The sequence below is a fragment of the Scatophagus argus genome, chromosome 5 (genome assembly GCF_020382885.2).
Source record: "Scatophagus argus isolate fScaArg1 chromosome 5, fScaArg1.pri, whole genome shotgun sequence".
Classification (NCBI taxonomy): domain Eukaryota; kingdom Metazoa; phylum Chordata; class Actinopteri; family Scatophagidae; genus Scatophagus; species Scatophagus argus.
The window spans coordinates 10,694,329-10,718,329 of record NC_058497.1 but is presented as its reverse complement, the minus strand read 5'-3'; the positions used below and the strand labels follow the sequence as shown (position 1 = coordinate 10,718,329).

Genomic DNA, 24,001 nt, shown 5'->3' with positions numbered 1-24,001 from the left:
CAAACGTCTTGTTAACTTCAGGGTGAAGAGGTCCCAAAAAACAACCAAACAAAAAAAAAAAGACTCGTTTGAACACAGATACATTTTCAAACTCAGTATTTCGACAACAGAAACACGCAGAAATGTGCGAGACAATCCACGAAAAAGCAGGTCCAGTGTGGCTGATAAAATCTTGGATTTTTAAAGATCTTTTGGTATAATTTCACATCGTGTAACTCAGTAATAATTTTGAAACTAACACAATGCATGCGGGCTTTTATGGGCTTACATTAAAATGGTGTTACTTTTCAAGGGCGATTCTATAAACTATCAAAAATATCAATGGATTTGTTTGGCAGAAATATATTCGTAGAATATTAGGATGAAACCACAGAGCATTGTACTTTCTAATGTTATACAAACAGAATACACATTTTAATTTCATTCAACTGCATAAAAGAACACAAATTAACCTAACAATATATATATATTTTTTAAAAGTCACATTAACTTTTAAACTAATTTTATTTGCATTTTTCCACAATAATAAAAAAAAAATCATAAAGGTCCTCGAAACGAACCAAGACCACGACGTGCGATAAGGTTCAGTAGCAGTGCGTGAAAGTGGACGACTTGGTGCGAAATCACCACCTTATCGTTGAACATTCGTTATACTTTAGCGCCCTCTGGTGGACACTATAATGGAGTGTTTTAGATAAAAACCTGGGAAACTGATTTACTGATCAGTGTGTGTTCCCAGAACACTGAGAGATCAGTCCAAGCAGTCGTAACTGAATGAAATCCTGCAGACACACCGTCAATGCCCCTGTCATGACTGCAGACACATTACAGGAAAAATAAGCTTAACGGATTGAGTGGGTTTCAGCATTTACAGACTTGGTATGGATGAAGGGAAGACACTCAAAAGCAGGTCAACATGTGACTGATTAAAGGCCTGGCCTGGCCTGGCCTGGCCTGTACTGAGGTAAAGTGCATTTTAACAGGCACTTGTGGACTTGGTATCCATCATGGGAGGCAGATTACGATGCGCTCCTGAGACAATTTGCGGAAGTAGTATTGATAGGGCTGGTGTTGGCCACAGACATATTTATCTCTGAGGACTGCTTGATGGGAAGGTCTTACTTACACGCGCGCACATGCGCACACACACACACACTGCAGGACACAAACTCATCCCCATTGATTTCAGCTGATGTTCCCCTTGCAACCAGTCCCGTCAACAGAGAGATGTGACAAGTAATCGATGGGACAGTCGATCAGGTTTATTTATCTCCACTTCCAGTAACAGCAGACAGTGGAATCCTTGTCAAGTTCCCGGTTGTGAGGCAATTAAGAGAACATACAGATGGATGGGATGCTTTGGACACAAAGAGACAATCAGTAAATAACAGTGCCTGAAGATGCTCGCTTACGGCACAGTTCCTTTAAACGTGAAACGGAGGGACAGATATCAGAATAGCTCTGAATGAACATTTTCAGGACAGCTATTGACTTTAGAGTTGAAACATTTAATAAGCAATCAATATTCCTTTTCCAATGAAAACATTTCGATATGTCATACCAGAAAAAGCACAGGTGTAAATAATAAAATAACAAAGGCTTAATACCATTTAGCTGTTTCACTTTAAGGGTCCTGACATTGTTCATGCAGCAGTTCACCGTCACTACTGGGACATCTGATATGACATGACCTACTATGACAAACGCTGGCTGCAAAAAAAGCGGTCCACTGACAGAAAATGTTTAATGGTGTTTAAGGCCATCATATAGTAGAAAAGCTGAGAAAATTAATCTAAGCTAGTAAAAATAACATAAAGATGCATAAAAATTAGACAGATAGACTGTCATAATTAATGCAAAATAAGATAAGGAGAGTAAAAGCCCATTTGATGATAATTGCAAAAATAAGTGAAACTGAGGAGGGAAACAGAATACAGAGAAACACAGAAAGGAAATAAAAACTAAAGAAAAATAGTTCTTAAAAATAAAGTTCAAATTAGCAGACACAGAATGTATGAAATCTAGAAACAAAAAAAAACAGTGCAGCTTTGCAGAAGTACAAGAAAAAACATGAGTTTCAAGCCCCTACCTGGCGAAAGCTGGTTAAATACTAAAGAGATGAGTTTTCAGCTCTCTTCTAAAAATATTTAACAAGCTGGCTTCCCTGATATCTGTAGGTAGTGTGTTCCAAAGCTTTTGGTGATAACTGACAAAAGTCACATGCAAGATAATCTTTAACAGTGCCAATGAAGTCCTCAGAGATATCTGCAATCAAGTTAGTCTCCTGCTCCTCATATTTCTGCACCACAGACACTCCTGTCTCCAGTAAATGGAGAGAAAAGCAAAAGTGAAACAGCAAGTGTTCCATGAATGTGTGTTCCACATAAACTGAAACTATCGTGACCTTACCACAAACCTATCCTGGGAAAAGGCTGAGCCTGATAAAAAGTTTCCCAGTTTCTGAACTGACATCTGAGGGAACATTTACAATTGTTTCACAATAGCATAAAGCACTATTTGTGCATAAAGCCAAGCAAAATAAAACCTTTTTTTTTATTTTTAACCAGACTCCTTCAAAAGAGATCTATACATGATCATCATAAAATCTGTCTTACTTACCTATTCGTTGAAACCAGCAAGAAGAAAGTGCCAGCCAGGGTGAATACAGATGACAGCATCATTTTCTCCAGTGGCCACTGACGCTATATTTTCAGAAATGCAGAGGCAAACAGTTGTTTAATTTAGACTGCAAAGTCATAACCATAATGTCAACTTAGATAAGTGTGTCAACGGTCAAGTTCTCCCACACCAAAGTCATCCAGCCATGTCTTTATGCACTTTGCTTTGTGCACTGGGGCACAGTCATGCTGGAATAGAAAAGGGCCTTTCCCAAACTGTTGCCACAAAGTTTGAAGCATAGCATTGACCAAAATGTCTTGGTATGCTGAAGCATTAAGGCTTCCCTTCACTGGAAGTAAGAGGCCCAGTCCAAACCCTGAAAAACAGCCCCATAAAGAGGTGTGTCTGGATACTGTTGTCTATATAACGCATCTGGGACTTGATAGTCAGCTGTAACTTAAAGCATTTGAGGACTGTAAAACGTGATAAACAGTCTCTGAGCCTGTGTGAACCGTAACTGCTTTTGCTGTAAATAAAGTTAGCTGTCCTCATAGTAATGCGGGACAAGCTAGCTAGAATACCCAGTTAGTTTAACACTTAGTGAGGCTAATTATTCTGCAGTGCGGGCTAATGTTGGTTACTTACCGATACTGCAGTGGTAAATACACACTTAACCTTAATAAGACGGTTATGTGTGGAGTTACGGTGTTTACGCAAACCTTACAGCAGCAGACTAATATTAGCTCGCATCGTCAGCGACTGCTGCACCATTAATCACGTAAACTTGCGATGTCTTCTAACCACGGTGACTCTACAGTAGAAAGTTAACAACAAAAATAGCCAATATTGGGCCTGCAAAACTATTCAACCCTGAATCCGCCTACATCTACTATTAAAGGTTAACAGGTGTAAAAGCGTTAGCCAATCGAGAGCCTACACAACGTGTGCCTGTTTGTATTTCTCATGCTAATTGCAGCTGACCTTTTTAATACGAAGGGCACACACTGATTGCTGATCTTTGGGCTCTTCTCGTCTCTCTGTTTAGTGTCTCCACTCCCCTCCATCCTCCTGTCTGTGACCCGGAAATCGATCTTAGCGCGCCACCTCGAAGGACGTCTCAATTCCTAAATTGAATGTCGAGGAGAGAGGAGACAAGGATACACAGGTGTATCCTTTGCAGAAGGCTTTTCGGCACACGTGACTTCTAGTAGAGGCGTGCCACACAGCCATGGTGTGAGCAGGCCTCTACAAATGTTCCTTATGTATTCCATCCATCCATCCATCCATCCATCCATCCATCCATTTTCTATACCTATATGGAGCTTATCCTTATGTATTTATAGCTGTTTTAGTTATTTAAGATGATCAAATATAATCGATAATATAATCGAATTCTCAGGTCGTCTCTGTTGGTGTAGCACCTTACAAGGCTTTGTTCAAGCTATTTCTTTAAATGACATTTCACTTTGATATTACAGTACTTGTGAACTTGTGTATAGACTTATATATGTTAAGCTCAACTGAAAGAGATCATCATATGCAGTAGTATATTAAAAACAATGGGCTGCTGTGCCACATTTCTTATTTATTTGGCTTTGGAGCAGAGATGTCTCATTTTGTCAAATGCCTGTTGCCTTGACTTGCCTTGGTACAGTAGCACTGAAGGCCACACATCTGACCAGAACCACAATCCACAATCATTCATGACTAGTTCCACATTCCAGTCCAGCAGCTGGCGGCTGCACGGCAGGAAAGGAGTCAATAGCAAGATGGCGTGGTAGACTAGAATCTTAGACATTGCCCAGTTTTGTTTTACACCTTTTGCATCACAAATGCAAAACGCAAATCAAAGAGTTTGGTCTAGACCTGCTTTAATTGGAAACTTCTGTTGTGATTTGGAACTACATGAATAAATTGAGTTGAAAAAAACACAACTTGTTTTTCATGGTATCTGGTCATCAGTACAAACCAGCCTTTATTACTGTAACCGAGGAAGCAACATGGAAAGCATGTGCAGCTAGTGAAAAATGACCATATGTAAGCCATGTTTGCACTGCAGTCTGCACTGAGCAGACTCCACGAGCAGATACCAACACAGTGCACTTCTACTCAATCTCCACTAGCTGGTGGTATTGAGCAAACTAATATCAATCTGAAATCCAAATAGTCCTAATTTAGGATTAGTGTATATGTACTCCCCTCAAACTCATTTCCTGCCACTCTACAAATATTAAGGTATTTAAAATCTAAAGTATTTAAAAACATCTGTGAACTTGTTACTTGAACTGTTACAATCACATCTAATAGTTGTATTAAAAGTCATGTGTTCTGTAACAATCAAGGAATCATTATGGTGCAAATATTGATTATTACTCTATGATATCAATATCTACCAAGCTCTATTCTTATTTGTCTGTGTCTCTGTAGCTTACTTCCAACAGTATCTTATATATTTATAAATAAATTAAACAAAAGAAAGAAAGAAAGAAAAGCAGATTTATCCCAAATTGAACAGTCAAGCTCTTTTGAAAGAGAATTTTCTAAAGTTGCATAAAGACACAATGAGACTCGAGAGTGCTCTGGGAACTTCAATGAACATTTTATTTCTGGTATGTATTTTTTTTTTAACAAGTCAAAAGTTTGAGGTGCATAGTCATGAAGGGAGCATGAGCAACACGATCACAAATGCAGATAGACAGCTGAACATTCAGAGGAAAGTTGCAGATTTGGTGTGTGTTGAATGGAGTGTTCTGATGTAAGCAAAACACAGGACTTTGCTGCAAGATGTCGACTTACTATAAAATACTGTAATTTGCTTAATGTCAGTGGCCTTGGGTGCAGACATGAATTTGTTATTTTGATTAAGATAGAATTACACTTACAGCTGCTGGATGCATTAAAAAATATTGTTGAAACTCTTTAAAATGCAGTGAGAAAATGTGGAGAGGTCAGTACCAGCCTGTGCTTATATAATTCAAATGTCTAGCTATCTAGCCTTGGTCTGTAAGACAGTCTCTTTCAGAGTTATAGGAGGCAGTTTGCTAGGCATGTAATATATTAACACACAATATGTTGCGGTATGTATCATAGCTTGTCTTTGCTAACAATAATTTGAACAGTAATTCTCATAAGGAAAAATAGTTGTGTTCTGCCAGAGTTAATATCAGGTATCACTCATATTTCATCTCATTTAATGGATTATCCTCCTAGATCCATTCGTAATGAAATTTACTTTTCTGCTGAACTACACTGACTTCAGATCAGTGGTCTTTTGACCTGTTTGGAATGTGGGAAGCAGAGACCAGACGTCAGACACTTGGCTTGGCAGTGTGAGTTTCAGCTGTTAGAAATACAGAAGTGGTACAGAGCTACTGAAATGCCACTAATACAGAAGTATACAGTAAAACAACACGTTTTAGTAGTGTACGTGTACTAAGTGAGCTGTGTGTCCTTGTAACGACAGCAGACGTGAGACTCTTGGATTGGCAGTGTGAGTTTCAGCCGCTCTGGCAGTAAGAGCAATACTAACTCTCCTAAGACTAAGACTCCTAACACTCTGTTAATTTAGTGACTAATAACAGCAACACTGAGAACTCACTATGTGAGGGATTTCATAAAGGATTCATGTTTGAACAAATTGCTTCTAATGTAAACTTATACATACATCTCACCCATTTTTAAGTGTAGATAAAATGCCCAATGTGCAAAAGAATTGGATTGTATGCTAATAAACAATCTAACTTGTAGAATTACCTAAAGCAATTTTAATGCTATTTATAATCATATATTCTTTTAACTATGGAAAATGTAGCAATTATTTTCAGCAATATTATTATAATTTTAGCTAACATTAAGTCATCATTTCACTCTGAATCAAGTGTATTTTGATTTGTTTCACCAGCGTCCACTAGGGGGAAGATTATTTGATGTGTTGGCTATTTACCACTGGGTGGCAGTCATACTGTTTCTACTGTGCTGTATTGCACCACTGCAGAGGAGCATCCTACACTGTACAGGCCATATTCGGTATGGCAGCAATCACTGCCAGCAGTTGGCTGAGCTCAAGACTCATGTAAGGTTCAGGATAGATACGTGTTTTTGGAGAAAGACAAGGCAGGCCAGAATGTACAAGGGGGCTTATGTGGGGGGGGGGGGGGATCATTAAAAAAAATTCAATAAATCAAATATATATATATATTTTTTTTAAAACAGCCAATGCTTTTGGTGGTTTCATAACCCAGTGCAATTATTCCATGGGGTTAAGAAAGCAACTGTTTCATAAGTAGAAATAGATTGCATTCGTGCATTAAATCAGGTAGAATTATTTTATCTGTCACATACCTGTCCGTCATTAAAACAGAACATCACTTGTACACCCTCCTCTCATACCTGCATCTGCTTTGCTGGCCTCATTTAGATAGGGAGTTTTTTCCCCCCCACTTTGTCAGAAGTTTTACATCAGTAAAATACATTAGAGATGAGAAAGAATCTCTTAGAAGTGTGAGATGAGGTTAATGGACTTCACTCCAGAAAACATAAAAATCAAGCTAAAGTTCACAGAAGAAAACAGTGGGAACCATGGCTGCAAATGTACAGTATACGTTATGCATCACAATCCCTACATGAAACCACTAATTTGTTATGCAATGTCAGGGTTAAAGGTACATGGTAAGAAAAGTACACGCACAGACAGGTCAACTCCACAGTATTGCTTTTCCCCATAGGAAGACTTTTGATGTACATATATACCCTTTTTACAGAGGGATGTGCACACAATGAGAAGGCAAGTGTGTATCTGTGGTGTGTGTGTGTGTGTGTGGCAAGTAGCACTTCCTTAATCCATGACATTCACAGTTTTATAACACAACAAGAATACTGTATCACTTCTAACACTGCCAGGTTAACAGTGTTAGTAGTTATGACGGTTTTCCAAAGCAGATTACTGTCTAATGTTGATATATGAATCTAATGTCCATGCATTAGTTCAACTGAGATACATTAGTACAGTGTAGTTACGTAAATCGTTGCAATGAACAGTGCCTTGGACAGACAGAGTTGCCATCACAGCCAGTCCAGACACATCCATAAAGTGCCTTATAACAGGTTATTGCATAATCTGATGTCTGTCTTATTGCTTCCATTGAAAGCAAGAAGGGAAATGCACTCGAGTATTAGAGAGCAGCAGGCTGACAAAGAGAACAGTTAGAAAAATAAAATAAAATTTTGCAGCAGGGCTCTGTTTCAGTGAGACAAATGCTAAAACCATTTTGACACAATACTCTTCTCAGTCAAACATGACAAACATGACGTGAAAATGTTCTTGTTAACTTGTGTATTATAAAAGAGCCACGACTTTGAAATCAGATTTCCTGTTTTGTGCACCCACTCGAAAGTGTGTGAAAGTGCTGTATTGTTTGTATGCAAGGCCTGTGCACTAATGTCTGGTATCAAAGTGGCTCTTAGCGTGTGAGTACTCATGTCGGCCTGTATGCCTGTGCGTATGTTTGTGTGTAGCTTTCAGCTGTCTTAGCTATTCAAGATATGTGTGGGGGCATGGCAGGCCACGTCTGCCAGATCACAGGACTGAGAGTTGCACTGAGAGAGCGGCTTCTAGTTTCTAATGGGCATCTTAGCATTAGTTCATTCATACTGACTTATCCCAAGATGAGGTGATATTACAAAGATTTTGTTGACTTCCTCTTTTTGGTTGATTTAAACAAAATGTGTTTACTTCCGCAACCTTGATTCCAAATGAGTTGGGACGCTGTGTAAAACATAAATAAAACACAATGTGATTATTGGATAACCCTTTTGACATATACTAAATAAATAACAGTACAAAGACAGTATATTTAATGTTTTATCTCATCTGCTTAATTGATTTTTGTAAATATATGCTTATTCTGAATTTGATACCAGCAACTCATTTCAGACATGTAGGGACAGGGGAAACAAAAGACTAGGGAAGTTGTGTACTGCTCAAAAAAACACCTGTTTGGAACATCCCACAGGTGATACTATCACCCATTACAGGTTCATTGGTAATGGGTGATAGTATCATGACTGAGTATGAAAGGAGCATCCTTGAAAAGACTCAATAACTAAAAAGCAAGGATAGGATGGGGTTCACCACTTTGTGAAATGTTTACACAGGGGCCCAGGTTGTTATGAATCAAGGTTGTAGAACGTTACGAGATAATTAGTTTCAGTCCATTCTATCACTAAATTTACACATTATATCATATTTTTTTTCTTTTTTTTTAACTCTCAACTCCCAGCTCCCTCCAGACTGTTTAACTCATATTAATCTGTACCCTTAATAAAACAAACTTGAAACTTACAATCTTTATTGCCCCAAATATTTAGATACTATCACAACAAGTAGCTTTTGTTTAATCTGAACTTGGAACTGAGTGAAACACTGAAAGTATTGGCTGGTTGTTGAGTCACACAGAATAAGACATTCGGCAAAGACAAATGAACTGCTTGCCTGATGAGATATTAACACATTCATGTGATTATAACATTAACATATTGACTATCATTTTTTATGATTAATTAAAATATACTTTTGGACTATATTAATACAGTATTTTACATCTATTCCCTGACAGAGTGTTTACATTCTTTACAGTTGATCTGTCCCAGCGCTGTGCTAATTGCAATACTGAGCCAGTATCGGTGGACTTATTTGGACTATCTCAGCAGAATTACAAATACATATACCATATGTGTAAAAGGTTTTTGTAATAGTTATCAGAGAAAGTTTGTATTGGACAGTTTGAGTCTCTACCCAAGTGCGGAAACGTGCAACTGAATTCCAGAGATTTGCAAACCGTATGTTGCTCTCTCCACTGTCACTACATCCTGCTGATGTGCCATTGAGCAAAGTGCCAACTTCTTAAATTTCTCTAGCAGAGTTTTTATATTGAGAGAGATTTATATTTAGTGATACCAAAATAATTTTACTTTTGAATTAATATAAATTGTCTTTCACCTTATTTTACCAACAAATACCTACAGGCCAATACTCTAAAAGAAGAGTCACCTTTCAATCGCCCTGACCTGGTTTAGGGGGTTTAAAAAAAAAAAAAAAAATTATAGCAGTGTTGTGAGGTCCTTAACAAGCATTGACAGAGCTTCAGTCAGTTGAGGCCAATGAGGGTGGATTAATTCGAGTGATATAGAGACACAAAAATGTTCCTGTACTGTGATGCGAGACAACATATACTTATATGAAGTTATATAAAATGTGCACATGCTAAAAATGCATTGGTTATTTGTCAGAAGCAGCATGATTAAGTTCATTCCTTTCTATAGGGAGCTGGGTAGTCTGGGGATTGTCTTTGATGAGGGTTAGGTTAAGGTTGGTTGTTTTTTCTTTTTTCTTTTTTTTTTTAAATAAATTTTCTGTGTTTTTATCCTCCCACCAGCAGAGGGAGCAGAAGCAGAACAGGCACCTGTGTTTCATCTAAAGCGGAACAATAAAACCTGTGCAGAAATGGATCCTTCAGTCACCTAAGACAGCCAAGTTGTGAGTCTCAGCAAAATCTGCCCTCGGCATTAATGAACCAAACACCCCAACGGTGTGTCTAACCTGGACCCAACAGTAAATGTGAAAGATGAGGTTCAGGCTAGCACTGCAGTAGTTAAGGTTGATGGTTAGACTAATAGGACAGGAAAAATAGCTTTAAAGACCTTTAACAAACCAACATAATGGTATGCTAGCTGCTCACAAAACAAGTAAGCTTTATTTATATGTTTAATCAGTACTACATTACATTATTACTACCTGTCATTTTACAACAAGCGTTTAAAAATGTATATTTTCCGGATTTAATTAGAACAAATTTTATTTCATATGACTGAAAAATATTGGCTTCCATTTGTAAACAACGGTCCTCCTATTTGGGCTCGCAGGTGAGGAGGCCTCAAGTGAGGAGTTAGAGAGTAGCATCTCAGCAGTTTTGTGCTGTTCTTCAGTTCATATGGCAGTACGGCAGTGCATCATGGCATCAAAGTGTGTGTTCTCACTGGTCTGTTTGGGTCCAAGTTTGACTTGTGGATTACATTAGAGCCTCTTGAAATCCAAAGCAGGAATGAAGCATACTGGTGGCTTGTAAACCGAGTTGAAGTTGAAAATTGAAATTTGGTCTTCAAATGAGCACTGTTTAATACATTTGAGGACCTAGTTACTATTTGTTGTAGCACGTGGTTAAAGCAGAGTTAAAGTAAACATAAAAAGTGTAATTTCTGTATCCTCAACAAGGGTATGGAAACTACAAGTGAAGGCCGAGAGAGTCCACTTGAGGCTCTGCTGCAGGTAAAAGTGTTAGGCTTCAGTAAGATGTAGAGCAGAATTTGATTTGAACAGAGGCCGTATACTGTGTAACAAATGAGCTGCCATGTAAGTGAGAGAGTGATCCAGGCCTGTGCACATTCCACACTTCCCAAGTCTCAAGCATGATTTAAAATAGACATTTACATGTTGTATTGGTTAGCCACTAGTAAGATAAAACAGTCCATTGATAACAGCATTTCCTCTCAGCGAGTACATTTGTCTAACATATATACAAACATACAGACATACTTTGCATTTTGCTCATGCCTTTGGTGTCCCTTTGTTGTCGGCTTTGGCTCCTGAAAGTCCATTTTCTGTGTTGTCATTCCCTGAGGAGCTCACCAGGCACTCTTTACTGCAGGGGACAGATGAAACCAAAGGTTAGGATGTAGACTTGTAGAAGGAGCAACATGGGATTGATAAGGGCTGAATTTACATAGCCTAACCCTCATAGCCCCAAATAATAATCTTGTGTTGGACACAAAGTGGGAATATGTAATTAAGATTTTACTGAAACACATATCAAAGGAGTTAATTGAAAGGTCAGAAGGACTCTCAAAACCATGTGCTCTATGTGTATACTTAATATCATGGTCAATAAAAAATGCCCACACTTGGAACTCACTGCTTACACAACAGTCGTGATAGATGTGAAAAGAAGATGTGCCATTTATATTACCTATGAGAGCTACAAATTGTCACATTGATAAGTGCTGTTGACAGCACTAATCTAGTCTCACATTAACCAACTTATTTCATGTTATTTCATACAGTCCCAACACACACAAAGACAGACAATCACACATTCTCACACACACACACCTATAGGCAATGAAGAGTAGCCAGTTAACCTAATGTGCATGTTTTTGGGACAGTGGGAGGCGGCGTACTCATGCAGGCACACAGAAGGGCCCAGAACCGGATTTGAACCTGGAACCCTCTTGCTAACCACTGCACCACCATGCCGCCCAATATCGTTAATATACAGTAAGGTATTATGGCTGTTTGAGGCAGTCGCGTAAGTAACACAAATAAACAGGTTGAATCCAAGAAGGGAGACGATGCTGTAACAAAATATGTGAGGGGCTATTTTAGTCATCATCTGGGTAGTACTCTGTAGCACGTGGCTGGGCACTGTCCTCGGTCAACTTTCTTACTGCCATCAATTCAACTAGTCTACCACAAGAACTGACACAGAAACACAGACATAAGTTTATCCCAGTTTTTTGAATGAAAAGTAATAGAGCTATTAATTACTATATCCGAGTCGCAGGTGCTTTCAGTAATATATTTAATAACTATTACACTGTGTATGTTCAAATACATTGTGTGTTTTTCTTGAATTGTCCTCAGTGCTCTGTGATCTACTCACTTTTTCTCATCATCCTTCAGCAGGAAGTGAACAACCAAGGCCTTTATCACCATGACGATGATCACTAAGCCAATGACTCCACCCAGCACTGAGACAATGATGACTGTCAAAGTGTTGTCAACTTCCTTCACTGAAAGGAGGGTAGACATTGTGAAGGAGAAAATCATGGATAGAGAGATGAAATAAACAGTGCACAGAAAGATCCTTAACAAGATTGTAATAAGATGCAATGAAAAGTCTAAAGGTACAAATGCTTAATGGCAGGTACAGCTTAAAGCTTGGTGTGTTCATGTGCCAGGCAAATGCATGTGTGTGTGTGTGTGTGTGTGTGCATGCGTCGCATACTTTGGTCCACCACTGTCAGTGTGAAGACAGCGCTGTGGTTGCGGTTCTTCTCTTTTGGGTTCCTGGCGAAGCAGATGTACTGTCCATTATCTTCAAAGGTGATGTTCCACAGCAGGATGGAGATGTTGTTCTTCTTGGAGGAGCCAACAAACTCCACACGCTCGTGGTACACATTGACCCTGGGCTCCACACCTTCGATGGGAATCACCGCCTCACACAACTACACACACACATAGATACTCAGAGATAGGTAGTCAGATATACAGTATGTTTATGTTGCTTATGCTGCGCATGTGTGTGTGTATTTGTGTATGAGTGCTGCACCTTGATCATGGTTCCATTGTCATTATAGTGCCAGTTGAAGTAGAGGTTTTTGATGCCAATACAGGAGGAGTAGGTGCAGGGCAGCAGGACTGTGGAGCCATTCATTGCTTCAATTGAAGACACTTTACCTGTGGAGACCTCCAGTCCACCGACACTCCATACACCTGAACCAAGGAAGAAAAGAGAAGGAAGTAAAAGGTTAAGGAAAAAAAACAACAACAAAAAAGTTCAAATAGCCTTTGTTTTGGTAAATAAATAAACACAGACATAAAAAATAAAGGAAAGTAAAAACCTGGTTACACTGCTTTTAATCCATATTTAGGGCAAAAGTGACACAGGATGAAGTAATGTTTGTATGCCGGCATACACGGCTAGGATTACTGTTAAAGATGAGTGCACCTGATGAGCAATGGCATTACAAGGTTAAGTAGCTTACATACTGGAAGTACAGCTCACGAAATAACAGCTCTCAACCACTCCTATGCTCTCTAAATGATGTTCACTATTCACAACTTATGTTTGACTTTCTTGTGTTTCAAACCCAATTTATGGCTGTTGATGATGTAACCATAATCAGCTGCTGTGGAAAACAAATCAAAATGGACAGCAACTCAGTGATGGACCTGTGTTACACTAATATAATTAGAATGATCTCTGGCACCATACTTATTTCACCAACACATAATAAAAACTAAAAACTGCTGCACAGTTAGAAATGAACTAAAAAGTATGCTGTTTTCAAGGCAAAGCAATCCCATTGCTGCAGAACTTGGGGGAAAAAAACTGCAGAGTCCAAACTGACAGCTGGAGGTTGCTTTTAAAACTCTTCACTGGGTGTAGCAAAACAAGTTGTTTGCCTGCTCTGACTCTGACACTGCTGGCACCAGTTCAGTGTCTTTCACTTTGGGGAGAGTTTATGTATCCTCATTTGTAAATATGATACTCTACTGTTATTATTCTTTATTATTTATTAAGGTCATGTATCATCATCTACAAGCACTGGTGCCCTGCCCTCTATTGATCTTGAATTTAGCACCTTAAAAAACCTGAGCAGAGATACTGATTCAGAACACATCAGTCAAAACATATACACCGATCAGCCACAACATTAACACCACTGACAGGTGATGTGAATGATATTAATCATCTGTTTATAATGAAAAGTTATAACAAACAGACCAAATACCCAAACAATCACAATAAATTCCGATGACAAAAATACAGATACATGTGGACAGTCTGAAGTCATCAAACCTAAGGCTGGACTGCAAAGATGCAGCAGGTAAATCTATTTTTGCTCTTCATTTTTGCTTTATTCCTTTGTGTCAGTGCACTCACTGCTCCTGTATGCATATTAAACAAGTTGACCAAACTCTTTGTCAAAACTCTCATATCAAAGCAAAAACATCGATCCAGTTTATTTCAAAATTTTGTTGGTGTCCCGTGATGTTGTTGTGCAAAGCAGTAAAACACATGCTAACTCTTTCATTTCCCAGAGACTCGTGTCTCCTATGGGTATTTGCGTCTTGCTGGGGAGGGTTATGCTGGCTATGTTACGTCGGGTTATGTTGGACAGCTGGAGTAATTCTCAGATTGTTGCTCTGGTGTCTCTCACACACTTAGGGACTATTTATAAATGCTCTTCTCCACACTGCAGGTCAGTGTGGAGAGGGATCACGTTACACTTGGACATGGTGCAAAACTGTTACAGAACATGTATGTAAGAATTTCGCACTGCCTGCTTTGCAGCTCTGTGAGGACATTTGTTTGAATCGAACACTGAAGGTTCTCCGGTGATTTCAGATGAAATCTCTGTTTTGCACATTTGGTGTTAAATGCTCTGGACAAAGAATAATTAGTTGGGGTCCCTCACTTTACAGGGGAGAAGGGGAGGATGAATTCTGCTTAGGCAATTTGAAGTGCATCTGGGGAATATTAAATATCTGTATAACAATGAAAACGAATTGGCATAAAAAGGAAAGACTTACAGTGAATTTATCAACGAAAGGACACATGTATTTTGTAAAATTGAGAAAAATATTATTATGTTAGATGTGCCAGCATTACACTGTACTCACTCTCAGTTTAATGGACAGATTTGGCATACATTGTCGAGATACAGAGAAATAATCAAACATACTGATTTACTTCAGTGTGGAGCAGGTTTAGTGTGTTATGCAATCAACATAAAAGTCTTGATCAGTCAGCAGGTGAGGATAATGAATGACCACATTAAAGCAAGCAGAGGTATCATTATTGTTTTTCCCTCTGTTTTCTTTCCTTGTCTTTTAGTGTTGAACTGAATACAACACAGCTTGGATATTTTAATGTTCTCTTAGTTTATGATTGTATGAGGCATGTTTCAAACATACACGCACCCGCACACACACACAGACACTCAAATCTGTGAATACAGCCACCCTTGACTTGGTCATTATATTTATTGCTAATTCAATACTTGAGAATTTTGTTGTCCAACAGGGAAGCAGTTTTGAGAGGTGAACAGGTCCCAGATCTCAGCAATTAAATGTGCTGCGCGTGAATTGAAATTCAGCTTTTCAGTAACTGTCTAGTCTGGTAAGTACTGGGACTGTGAGGTTGGCGTCAGTGTTAAATCTCTGACTGCTCGATCAGTTCAGTATGCTTGGTTCAGTTCTAGTGCTTTTTTCTTTTTCTGAATATGCTCTTTTGTCTTCTCAGTCTCGGCCCTTTCCTCTCGTCTTCTAACATCCGATATATTTATACCTCTTCTCTGTAGTCATCTTGACTCGTCCTCTCTGCTTTCAGTAGCAACTTAGCCATTGGGGTGTCCTTGTTCTTTTCCATTTCTGGTTTTGTTCTCTTTTAACAGGCTCTTAATATTCCTTTTTTCCTGCTTTGTCTTTTTTCCCTTCTCAATCTTTCTGTTTTACCCACTGTTAGAACTTGTTCCTCAGGGATGCTATAACTAAATAAGAACAGGAGAGATGTGGGGAGCTGACCTGTGTATGTCTGCACCTTTTGGTGTGGCACAGTGGTGGAATCAATGACCTCTTAAAGGTTTGAAATGTTTTTTGTAGTTGGCTGCTGGTCTGAATCTCTGGAGTGTTTTTTCTTTACTAAACAGTTAAACACTAAATTAATGTTTTGTAACTAAGAAGGGATAATGGTAGAAACCTAGACATGTGAAAACAAGAGAGAACCCCCCTTACACAGTGTGTGTGTCCACACACGCATGGTGATGTTTTAAATATTCAATAGGAGTGCTTCCCCCCTCCCCATGTACCTACAAATAGATTTCACACCTCCCTCATTTTACTCCTCTGTTCTCTACTGTCCTTTTTTCTCTGTACCCCTTTCCTCTTTGCAACTCTTCTTCTATCTGCACAGTTCGCCCTAACAACACCCACATTCACATACCATAGTAATGTACAACGCCAGTCATATATGTGTGGCTTGTGTGAGTGTACATGAGTAATAGGCTGAAATGAATTATATTTTTAACTCAACTATCAAATGTCTCTTTTCTCCAGTTGGGAAACATCAATATTTGAATCACTGATGGGAGGAAAAGCAACTAACTGTGTGTGTGTGTGTGTGTGTGTGTGTGTGTGTGTGTGTCCTTGGCTGACTGTCAAGGTGAGTTTTTTTTCTTTTAAGTAGGCCAGAGATCGAGGGGTTAATGTATTTCCGAGTGAACCCATAGAGAACTGACCGAGGACACTACCTCTATGAAAAAGAGAGACAGAGACAGGATGTGAAAGTGTGTGCACATCACTGTTTGTCCCTGGGTGTGTGTGTCTTGAGATTTATGAACAAACATCAGATAGTACATTGTTGCAAAAACATTGCCTCAACAGGGAAACCGAGAATGACGGCTAACAAATGTGAATGTGTTGTTTTTCCTTAAGTCCCATGACAACTGCTAGGCCTTTATACTGTTTTCTTTACATATAAAAGTATGGATAGGATCTCAAATATGTAATTATTATTCATAATATGATACAGTGATGATATCAAATACAAAGCATATGATAGCATATGTGATTATTTCAAAGCAGCATATAAAAACCACCTATCGAGTGTGGGAGAAGGGAGGGAGTGGACATGGAGGAGAGGGATGAATGGGCTGCAGGGGTAATGACGAAGGTAAAGTGTGTAGGACGTGATGGAAGGGGTGACGAGGGACGGAGATGGAGAGGGGAAAGGTGTGAGGTGTCCTCTTCAAGGTGAACGAGGGACAGCAGGGCAGAGAATTACAACAGCAGCTAAGTAACTCGATCAACGGCGGCCAAGGTGGGAACAAGTTTACACTGCGCATACACATATGGCTGCGTACGTATGCGATATGATGGCTACACAAACAAGTAGCAACATGCAGTACTTACTTACAGACTTACCACATTTACATGCCAGATATTGATGAAGTGTTAATGGCAGTTGTGCTGTAACCTGAGCTGCTATGAATCTGTTTGCACGACAGCTTTTCTGTTATCTGCTGTCTGTGGTTTAGTCTCCACAAAAAGGAGCTGTTGCCCAATGTCCTATGAATGCCAGGGTTAAACTAATTAACTCACTAGGAACGTTTTATATTACAGGTCTTTGTTTTCTGAAGAGCATATTTGGTTCATAAAGTAGTCTTCATAGGCTCACGTCTGTGGTCGTGTTATGCTGAAGCCTTGCATCATCAGTGGCATCTCTATTTGTAAATAATCAGCATTAATTTGAGGGTGAATAGTCTAGTCCTAAGGATTTAATTTCACATATTTCTGAAAATTGTACCAAAAGTATTAATTATCACAATAAGTTGAGTTTAATGCTAAGAAGTAAGGCGAGACTTTTGTAAATAATTAAATCCTCAGACTGTCAGATTTTTTCCCTTCATTCCACTTGTGGTTTGGTTGCTGCTTTATTTCACTTTTGTTTTTCCTGGCTTCATTTTCTAAAGATAAAGATAAAGATAATGGCAAGAGGAAAAGAACAGCTGAATATACAGCCTGGCATCCAACTCCACACTGCACAAAGCCCTAAAACCAAAGCCATTACTGTTCGAAACAAATTTTGCTCTTGAAATTTCGTAATGTTTTTGATAATTTCACTGAAAAACCTGGGAAACCCTTAAATCTGGAATGTGGACAAATACATAATATGTTCAGCAAAACAATCCAAATAACCTACTTCTATGCGAGTTACAGTACCAAAGAGCGCTTCCTAGTCTTGCTGAATTCAAGACTGTACACTTAATGCCAAGTAATCAGTGAGTTTTGTCTTATTTTATACCCACTTCAGTAATGTTCAGAATAAAATCTAACTATCTCCATTTTGGATGAGGTTTTTGATGCTGTCACAACACAAGAAAACTCCCTTCCTGCAAATGTTACCAAATTACTGGCTATTGGAAGAAATGGAAGAAAAAGGAAGAGGAGAAGTTCACACAGGCATACATATTACTTTAAATGGTTCTATTTTATAGACAAGTCTCACTACTTATTATATGAGGTCAGCAATCAGCCAATCCTACACCCTGATCAACTCAACTAAAGTCATATGACATTATCTAAATAAAAAAAAAAACATTTTCTCCTGTGTGTGATATTTTAACTAACTATATATATATATACTACATTGTAACTTTTCAAAACAAGTGCTAATGACTTTTCAGCACAATTACTCAACTATTATGTCAAAATGTATGTAAAATGCCACATAAGTGATAAGATGGTTTTTGATTTTGGATCCTTTACAGCAATTTCAGCAATTCTCTTACTTGATGTAGTGACAGCCATATGTTCGTGTGCCCTAAAGTGAGGTCATGTTGGTCTTATGAGGACTATAGTGACAAATGACAATTTGATGGAAGTTAGCTCTGAAGGGGATAAGTCTATCTGATCCCCTTCAGAGGTAAATGAATTTAACTGAATTTAGTCAATATGACCAAATTTTTTTCACATTCACCCCACATTGTTTTTGAGCCTTATTGATGGGTCGAGCTGAGTTTCAAAAGTATTAAGAACTAGGTGGAAATGTGGGGGCACTATTGGGCGCTAGAAGAAATTCAGGGAGTGTTTAAGCAAAAGCACAGATCACCACTGCACCACTACGTCACTACCAGTAATACTACAACCACATGCACACACGCGCGCGCGCACACACACACACACACACACACACACACGGATGTGAACTCCTTTGTCTTTTATTAATTTATCTTGAAAATGACACTGTATATTACATCCATGAATACTCATTTAGCCTGTCACTCATCCACAGCCAAATATTTAACATGTTCAAGTTCAGATCAGCAAGGGTTAGGTGTTATTGACCTTAGTGCCCTCGGCAGCAAGTAAACAACATCTGTGACATCACATTTCAGCCCTCAGGTGTGCAAAGAGACCAGTGTGACAGGAGAGCTGAAGCAGAGCAGATAGAACTACAGATGCTGGTATGAAGTAATCAAAAAAAAAAAATGGTATGAATTTACTGTGACAGCTGTGAACCACCCACTCGCAACTGCATAGAATATGCTGAAACAAAAGGAGCAAAGGGGGCAGAAGAGGGAGGTAGGCCTATAGAGGGCACAGGAACAAGTAAATGTGTAGAAAATTAGAGCGCTTCACCCAGTTGCACTAAGTACCACAATCTGGTGTAATGCAGCGGAGGAGGAAAAGTACAAAACTCACCGAGCAGCAGTGCAACTGCCAGGCCAGCGTGAAGTAGATCCCCTGATCTCAGCCGTCCAGGCACACTCGAACCGGTCCTGTCCACTGACGCCATGACACCAAGTCTGTCTGTCTGTGTTGCTGTCAGTCTGTGTGTCTTCTGTCCCCGTCTGCCAGTCTGGTCAACCTGAACTGAGTCCAGTCTATGTAAATATGTGTGTCTTGTGTGTGTGTTTTTCTTATGGAGCAAGGTGGGACACTGAGCTGTGCAGCCCAGTCCCTCCCTCTTCTCTCCTCCTCTGCACTCTGTCCCAGAAATGAACAGAGGAAGGAAGCGCAAAGAAGGGAGGATAAATTCCTCACGCTCTCTCCTGACCAGTCGTTCACTGCGCTGCACTCCAGCAGCCCAGGAAAGCACAGGGAAAGAAAAACTGAAGATTGCAGCAGTTGAGTGAAGAGCGCGGGCTCTCAGTCTCTCTGTCCCTCCCTTCCCGTCCTCTTTGTCACTGTCTCTTGCAGAGTCGGCAGCGATTATCCAGCAAAGGAGAGCGTGAGGTAAAAGGCAGAGAGGGGAAGCAAGGCAGAGCGATAGTGGTGTAGAAGCGCAGCAGGCAGCTCCACTGCTCCAGCAGCAGCAGCAGCAGCTGCAGCCGGGGAATCAGGCTGGCAAACAAGCCCCACAGGGGGAGACATATGCTGAAGGGGGGAGGAGAGCACACGAGAGGCACGAAGGGATGCTGGAGCAGAGCCAGCAGCCAAGGCAAAAAAAAGGAGAAAGCGCGTGTCTCCCCAGCCGGCACAGGGAGGAATGAGGAAGAGAGGTACTGCAGAGGTAGAGGTGAAGGGAGAGTGAGAAGGAGGGGATAGAACGAAATGGGGAGGGGGTGGTGATAACTGCTACCACTTGCACGCACATACACATACGCACCCGGCACAGTAAGGCTGAGTCAGCCTTACTCAAGAGGATCTTTGAGTCGGTTATGGGCTGGGTGCTTCACCCACACCACATTCCCCTGACTTAACTGCAACATTTAGTCCTGTCTCCACTTTCATACATCTCCCATTTCATGGTTTGACTATAACTCTGATTTGGCAGGCTAATGCATTAATGAGATGTGATCTTGTCCACTGCCAAGTTTGCTGTGAAATGACTCATGTTTTATGTCTCTCTTTCTCTCTTCACTTAAGACTATGTGTTTGGAAGGGGTTGTTTTATAAAGGTGTGTATACATGGTTGACTTTGTGAAAGATGATGCACTGGAATTATTTTATTTTTATTTGTTTTATTTACCAATTGCTATTGTTATGCGCTTCATATATCCAGTACATACACAAGCACAGGCCCGTGCCTAATGTTACATTGGACTACAACCAAATTGGTGTAAAAGGTCATGTTTTCAGTACAGTTTGACATAAGAATTTTTGTTGGTGTTTGGAAATGTAAGTTTAATTTGCTTGGTCCATTCGACTACAAACCAACAACTAAAGTTGTAGCGAAACTTTCTCGCGAACAGCTGTTGGTCTAGCGGTTCCTTACATCTTACCACTGCTACTATTTTGACACAAAAGCTTTTTCTCTCAAATCAAGCACTTTACAGATTTCTTTTTGCAAAGTAATAGCAAGCTACACTGGACCCAGACAACATCCTTTAAGATCTGTGTGCCAAAGGTGAGCCTGTCCTTCATCATCTGTTCAAGGTGATTACACTGTAGACACACAACGCATTGGCAGTGAAGGATCACCAAAGTCCACAACTAGAAATGTGCAGTGTGACATGATTTCCATCACCAACAGCAGAGCCACAGCCAAGGCTCTTTTCTGTATACCTGTGTTTACAACATGAGAAATCAAGGGATTTAACTTCGGTTTTAGTTCAAATATGTTGTTGGACACTGGTGGATGAACTGACTTTGATCAACGCTCAGACTTGCACAAGTGTGCTAACTGTCTGTAAGCTGTGAGCACTCCAAGTTCAACCCCACCACCACCTGCTGTACATAACTGAACCTTAACCCTTGGGCCCATTTCACAGAACATGATTCATGCATCTGGGCAGTCATAGACAAAGTCATCACAGTCGCTTCAGAATCAGTACACCCACTACATCACCACAGACTGCTGACAGACAGAGACACTTTCCTCTTCACATATCTGTGCATGCCTTTCTGCTAAACCTTTTATTTTCTCTTGGGTCCTTTCTGCTGTGTGGCTGTGGTTGCTTCATGTTTTTGTGTGGCACCTGTGAGAAAAGATATTACCTTGCTGAGAGCAATAGTAATGCTCTCCATTATCTTTCATTTAAGAAAATAAATGTACAAATGCCACTGATACTTTAGCATGCATTCCAAAGGAACTGAAATAATGTTTCTTTTTTAGTGCAGCACCTAATTGCCCTTCAATGAATGAAATTGAGACTACACATTTTTGCAATGTCTTGGCATCACAAAACACGTTTTAGTGATTTCAGTGATGACTTGGCACAACAGAGATGTGAGATGTTTTGGCATCACTTTCTGCTCCCTGGAGTTTTGGCACATGGCGTGTTGTAGCATATTCTGTGATTATCTCATAGCCTGATAGTTCTTGTACTGCTGTTTCAATGAGCAAATACAATGATCATTTGTGTCATTTTGTGTTTCACTTTCAATACAAAAGACAAAAACTTCTGATGTATTATATTTATAACAACACAAAGGGAAAAAAAATCTCCCCTTCCACTTTTCAGTCCACATCTCCTGCTCCTCCTTTTTTCCTGTACATTTTGCTTCAGTATCCATACTGACATGATGGATGCTAGACCTTTGCAAGTCTCACGTATCTCACACATCCACATGTTTGTCAGGTGATCCATCTCTTGGCATTTGATGTCATTTCCAGGTTCAAGTGTGTGTGGAGGGCAGTGATCGTGAGATACATACGTTATCTTAATGCAGCAAGTTATATGTAGATAAATAGATACTAGAGGTAAATACACAAGCACACCCGTTTATGATGAGAGGGAGACTGAAATGCAAACACGTAAACACGCATGCACACGTGTGTCTTTGCGTATGCACACTGATACATAGTCACATGTGAGCACACACCTGCCTCTGGACAGGGTGACCTTGAATGCTGTATATAGAAGGAAGGCGGAGCAAAAGAGGACATTACACTGATGAAAGGAGTGGAGGATGTTAGGGATCAGGAAGGGTGAGAGGAAAGAGAGGTTAAAGGAGAGGATGGGTACAGGAGGAAAGGACAGAAGAGTGGACAAGGGAGGAGAGAAGGTGGAGGGACGACAGGAGGCAAAGGAGGGAGGTGAGATGAGAAAGGGAGGGAGAGGAGGATCTGTTTCTGGGACGGCCAAGGCAGTGAAATGCTGCAGTGAAACCACAGAGCTGAGCCGGTCCGAACATAGCTGCTGAGAGACATCGAGCTCACAACCCGTTCCTCCTCTCTTTCTTTCACTCCATATCTCCATCCACTTCAACCCACTACTTTCACCTCATACTCTGATTAACCTTGCTCTCACCCCATTCTTCGACTTGCTGTATCCCCCTCCTCCCCCCTCTCCCTGTCCCTCCCTCTCCTCTCTCTTTGCACCAGCTGGTGAGTGAGCAGATTTCAGAAAACATCCTGAGTGGAGCAGGACAAGCGGGGTGGGCCTCTGTAGCTCTCGTTTTCCTCTGTCCTTCCTCTTTTTCTTCATCTGAGCTGGTCAATCTGTCCTCTCTAATAACATTCTCTTTTTACTTTCTTTAGTTGTTTTTAACACATTGTTTCATGTTTGTAACTCTCTGTTCTTTCTTCTGTACTTGTCTTTGCAACCCTTTTTTGTCTTTTTCTGTTTTGACCTCGCGGTTTGTGCTCCTCTTGTTTGTCCGTCCATCCTGTCTGACGATGGAGAAAAGGGACCATCAAAAGGTGAGTCCTGTTAAGAGGAGGTCTGATGTACATAGTCTCTCTCTCTCTCTCTCTCTCTAACACACACACCACACACACAGAGACTACTCTGCTTTTCATGTACCACACTTCAGTGTACTGAACAGGCAGCTGCCCTCTTGGCAGAGATTTTGTGTTTGAAACTTGAAATTGAAATTGGTAATGTTTGCTTGATATTGGGAAGATACTGGCTTGGTGTGAGTTTCAACCCCAAAAAGTAAAAAAAAAAAAAAGAAAAAATTCAAGATCTTGTGTTTTCTATGTGTCTGCAAATAGAATGTTTAAATTCATCCATTTAGGCTCTTCCGTTCTGCTTTTCTAATTTGATGATCTGTCAATGTTCTGTTATCTTGGGAACCGTATGTATCTGTGAGCTCTTGTTTCTTTTGCTGTGGCAGATATGAAAGTCTATAGGGTTCAGTTATAAGAAGCAGGCT

The 24,001-nt window shown here is 40.0% G+C and overlaps 1 protein-coding gene and 1 long non-coding RNA gene across 2 annotated transcripts; both read right to left on the bottom strand.

The window, feature by feature from the left end:
• Positions 1-1,240: 1,240 nt before the first annotated feature.
• LOC124059007 lies at positions 1,241-3,821 on the bottom strand. The gene is made up of 3 exons (XR_006843353.1): positions 3,601-3,821; positions 2,620-2,702; positions 1,241-1,357 (listed from the first exon to the last, which is right to left on the bottom strand). It is a non-coding gene; the product is annotated as an uncharacterized LOC124059007 (long non-coding RNA).
• A 1,373-nt stretch (positions 3,822-5,194) lies between these two features.
• On the bottom strand, positions 5,195-20,414 carry scn4ba (sodium channel, voltage-gated, type IV, beta a). Its single transcript, XM_046388665.1, has 5 exons — positions 19,661-20,414; positions 13,002-13,165; positions 12,678-12,897; positions 12,333-12,462; positions 5,195-11,315 (listed from the first exon to the last, which is right to left on the bottom strand). Exons 1-5 carry the CDS (start codon positions 19,752-19,754, stop codon positions 11,222-11,224), a joined length of 702 nt encoding a protein of 233 aa, XP_046244621.1. The 5' UTR covers positions 19,755-20,414; the 3' UTR covers positions 5,195-11,221.
• Between the last annotated feature and the right edge of the window lie 3,587 nt (positions 20,415-24,001).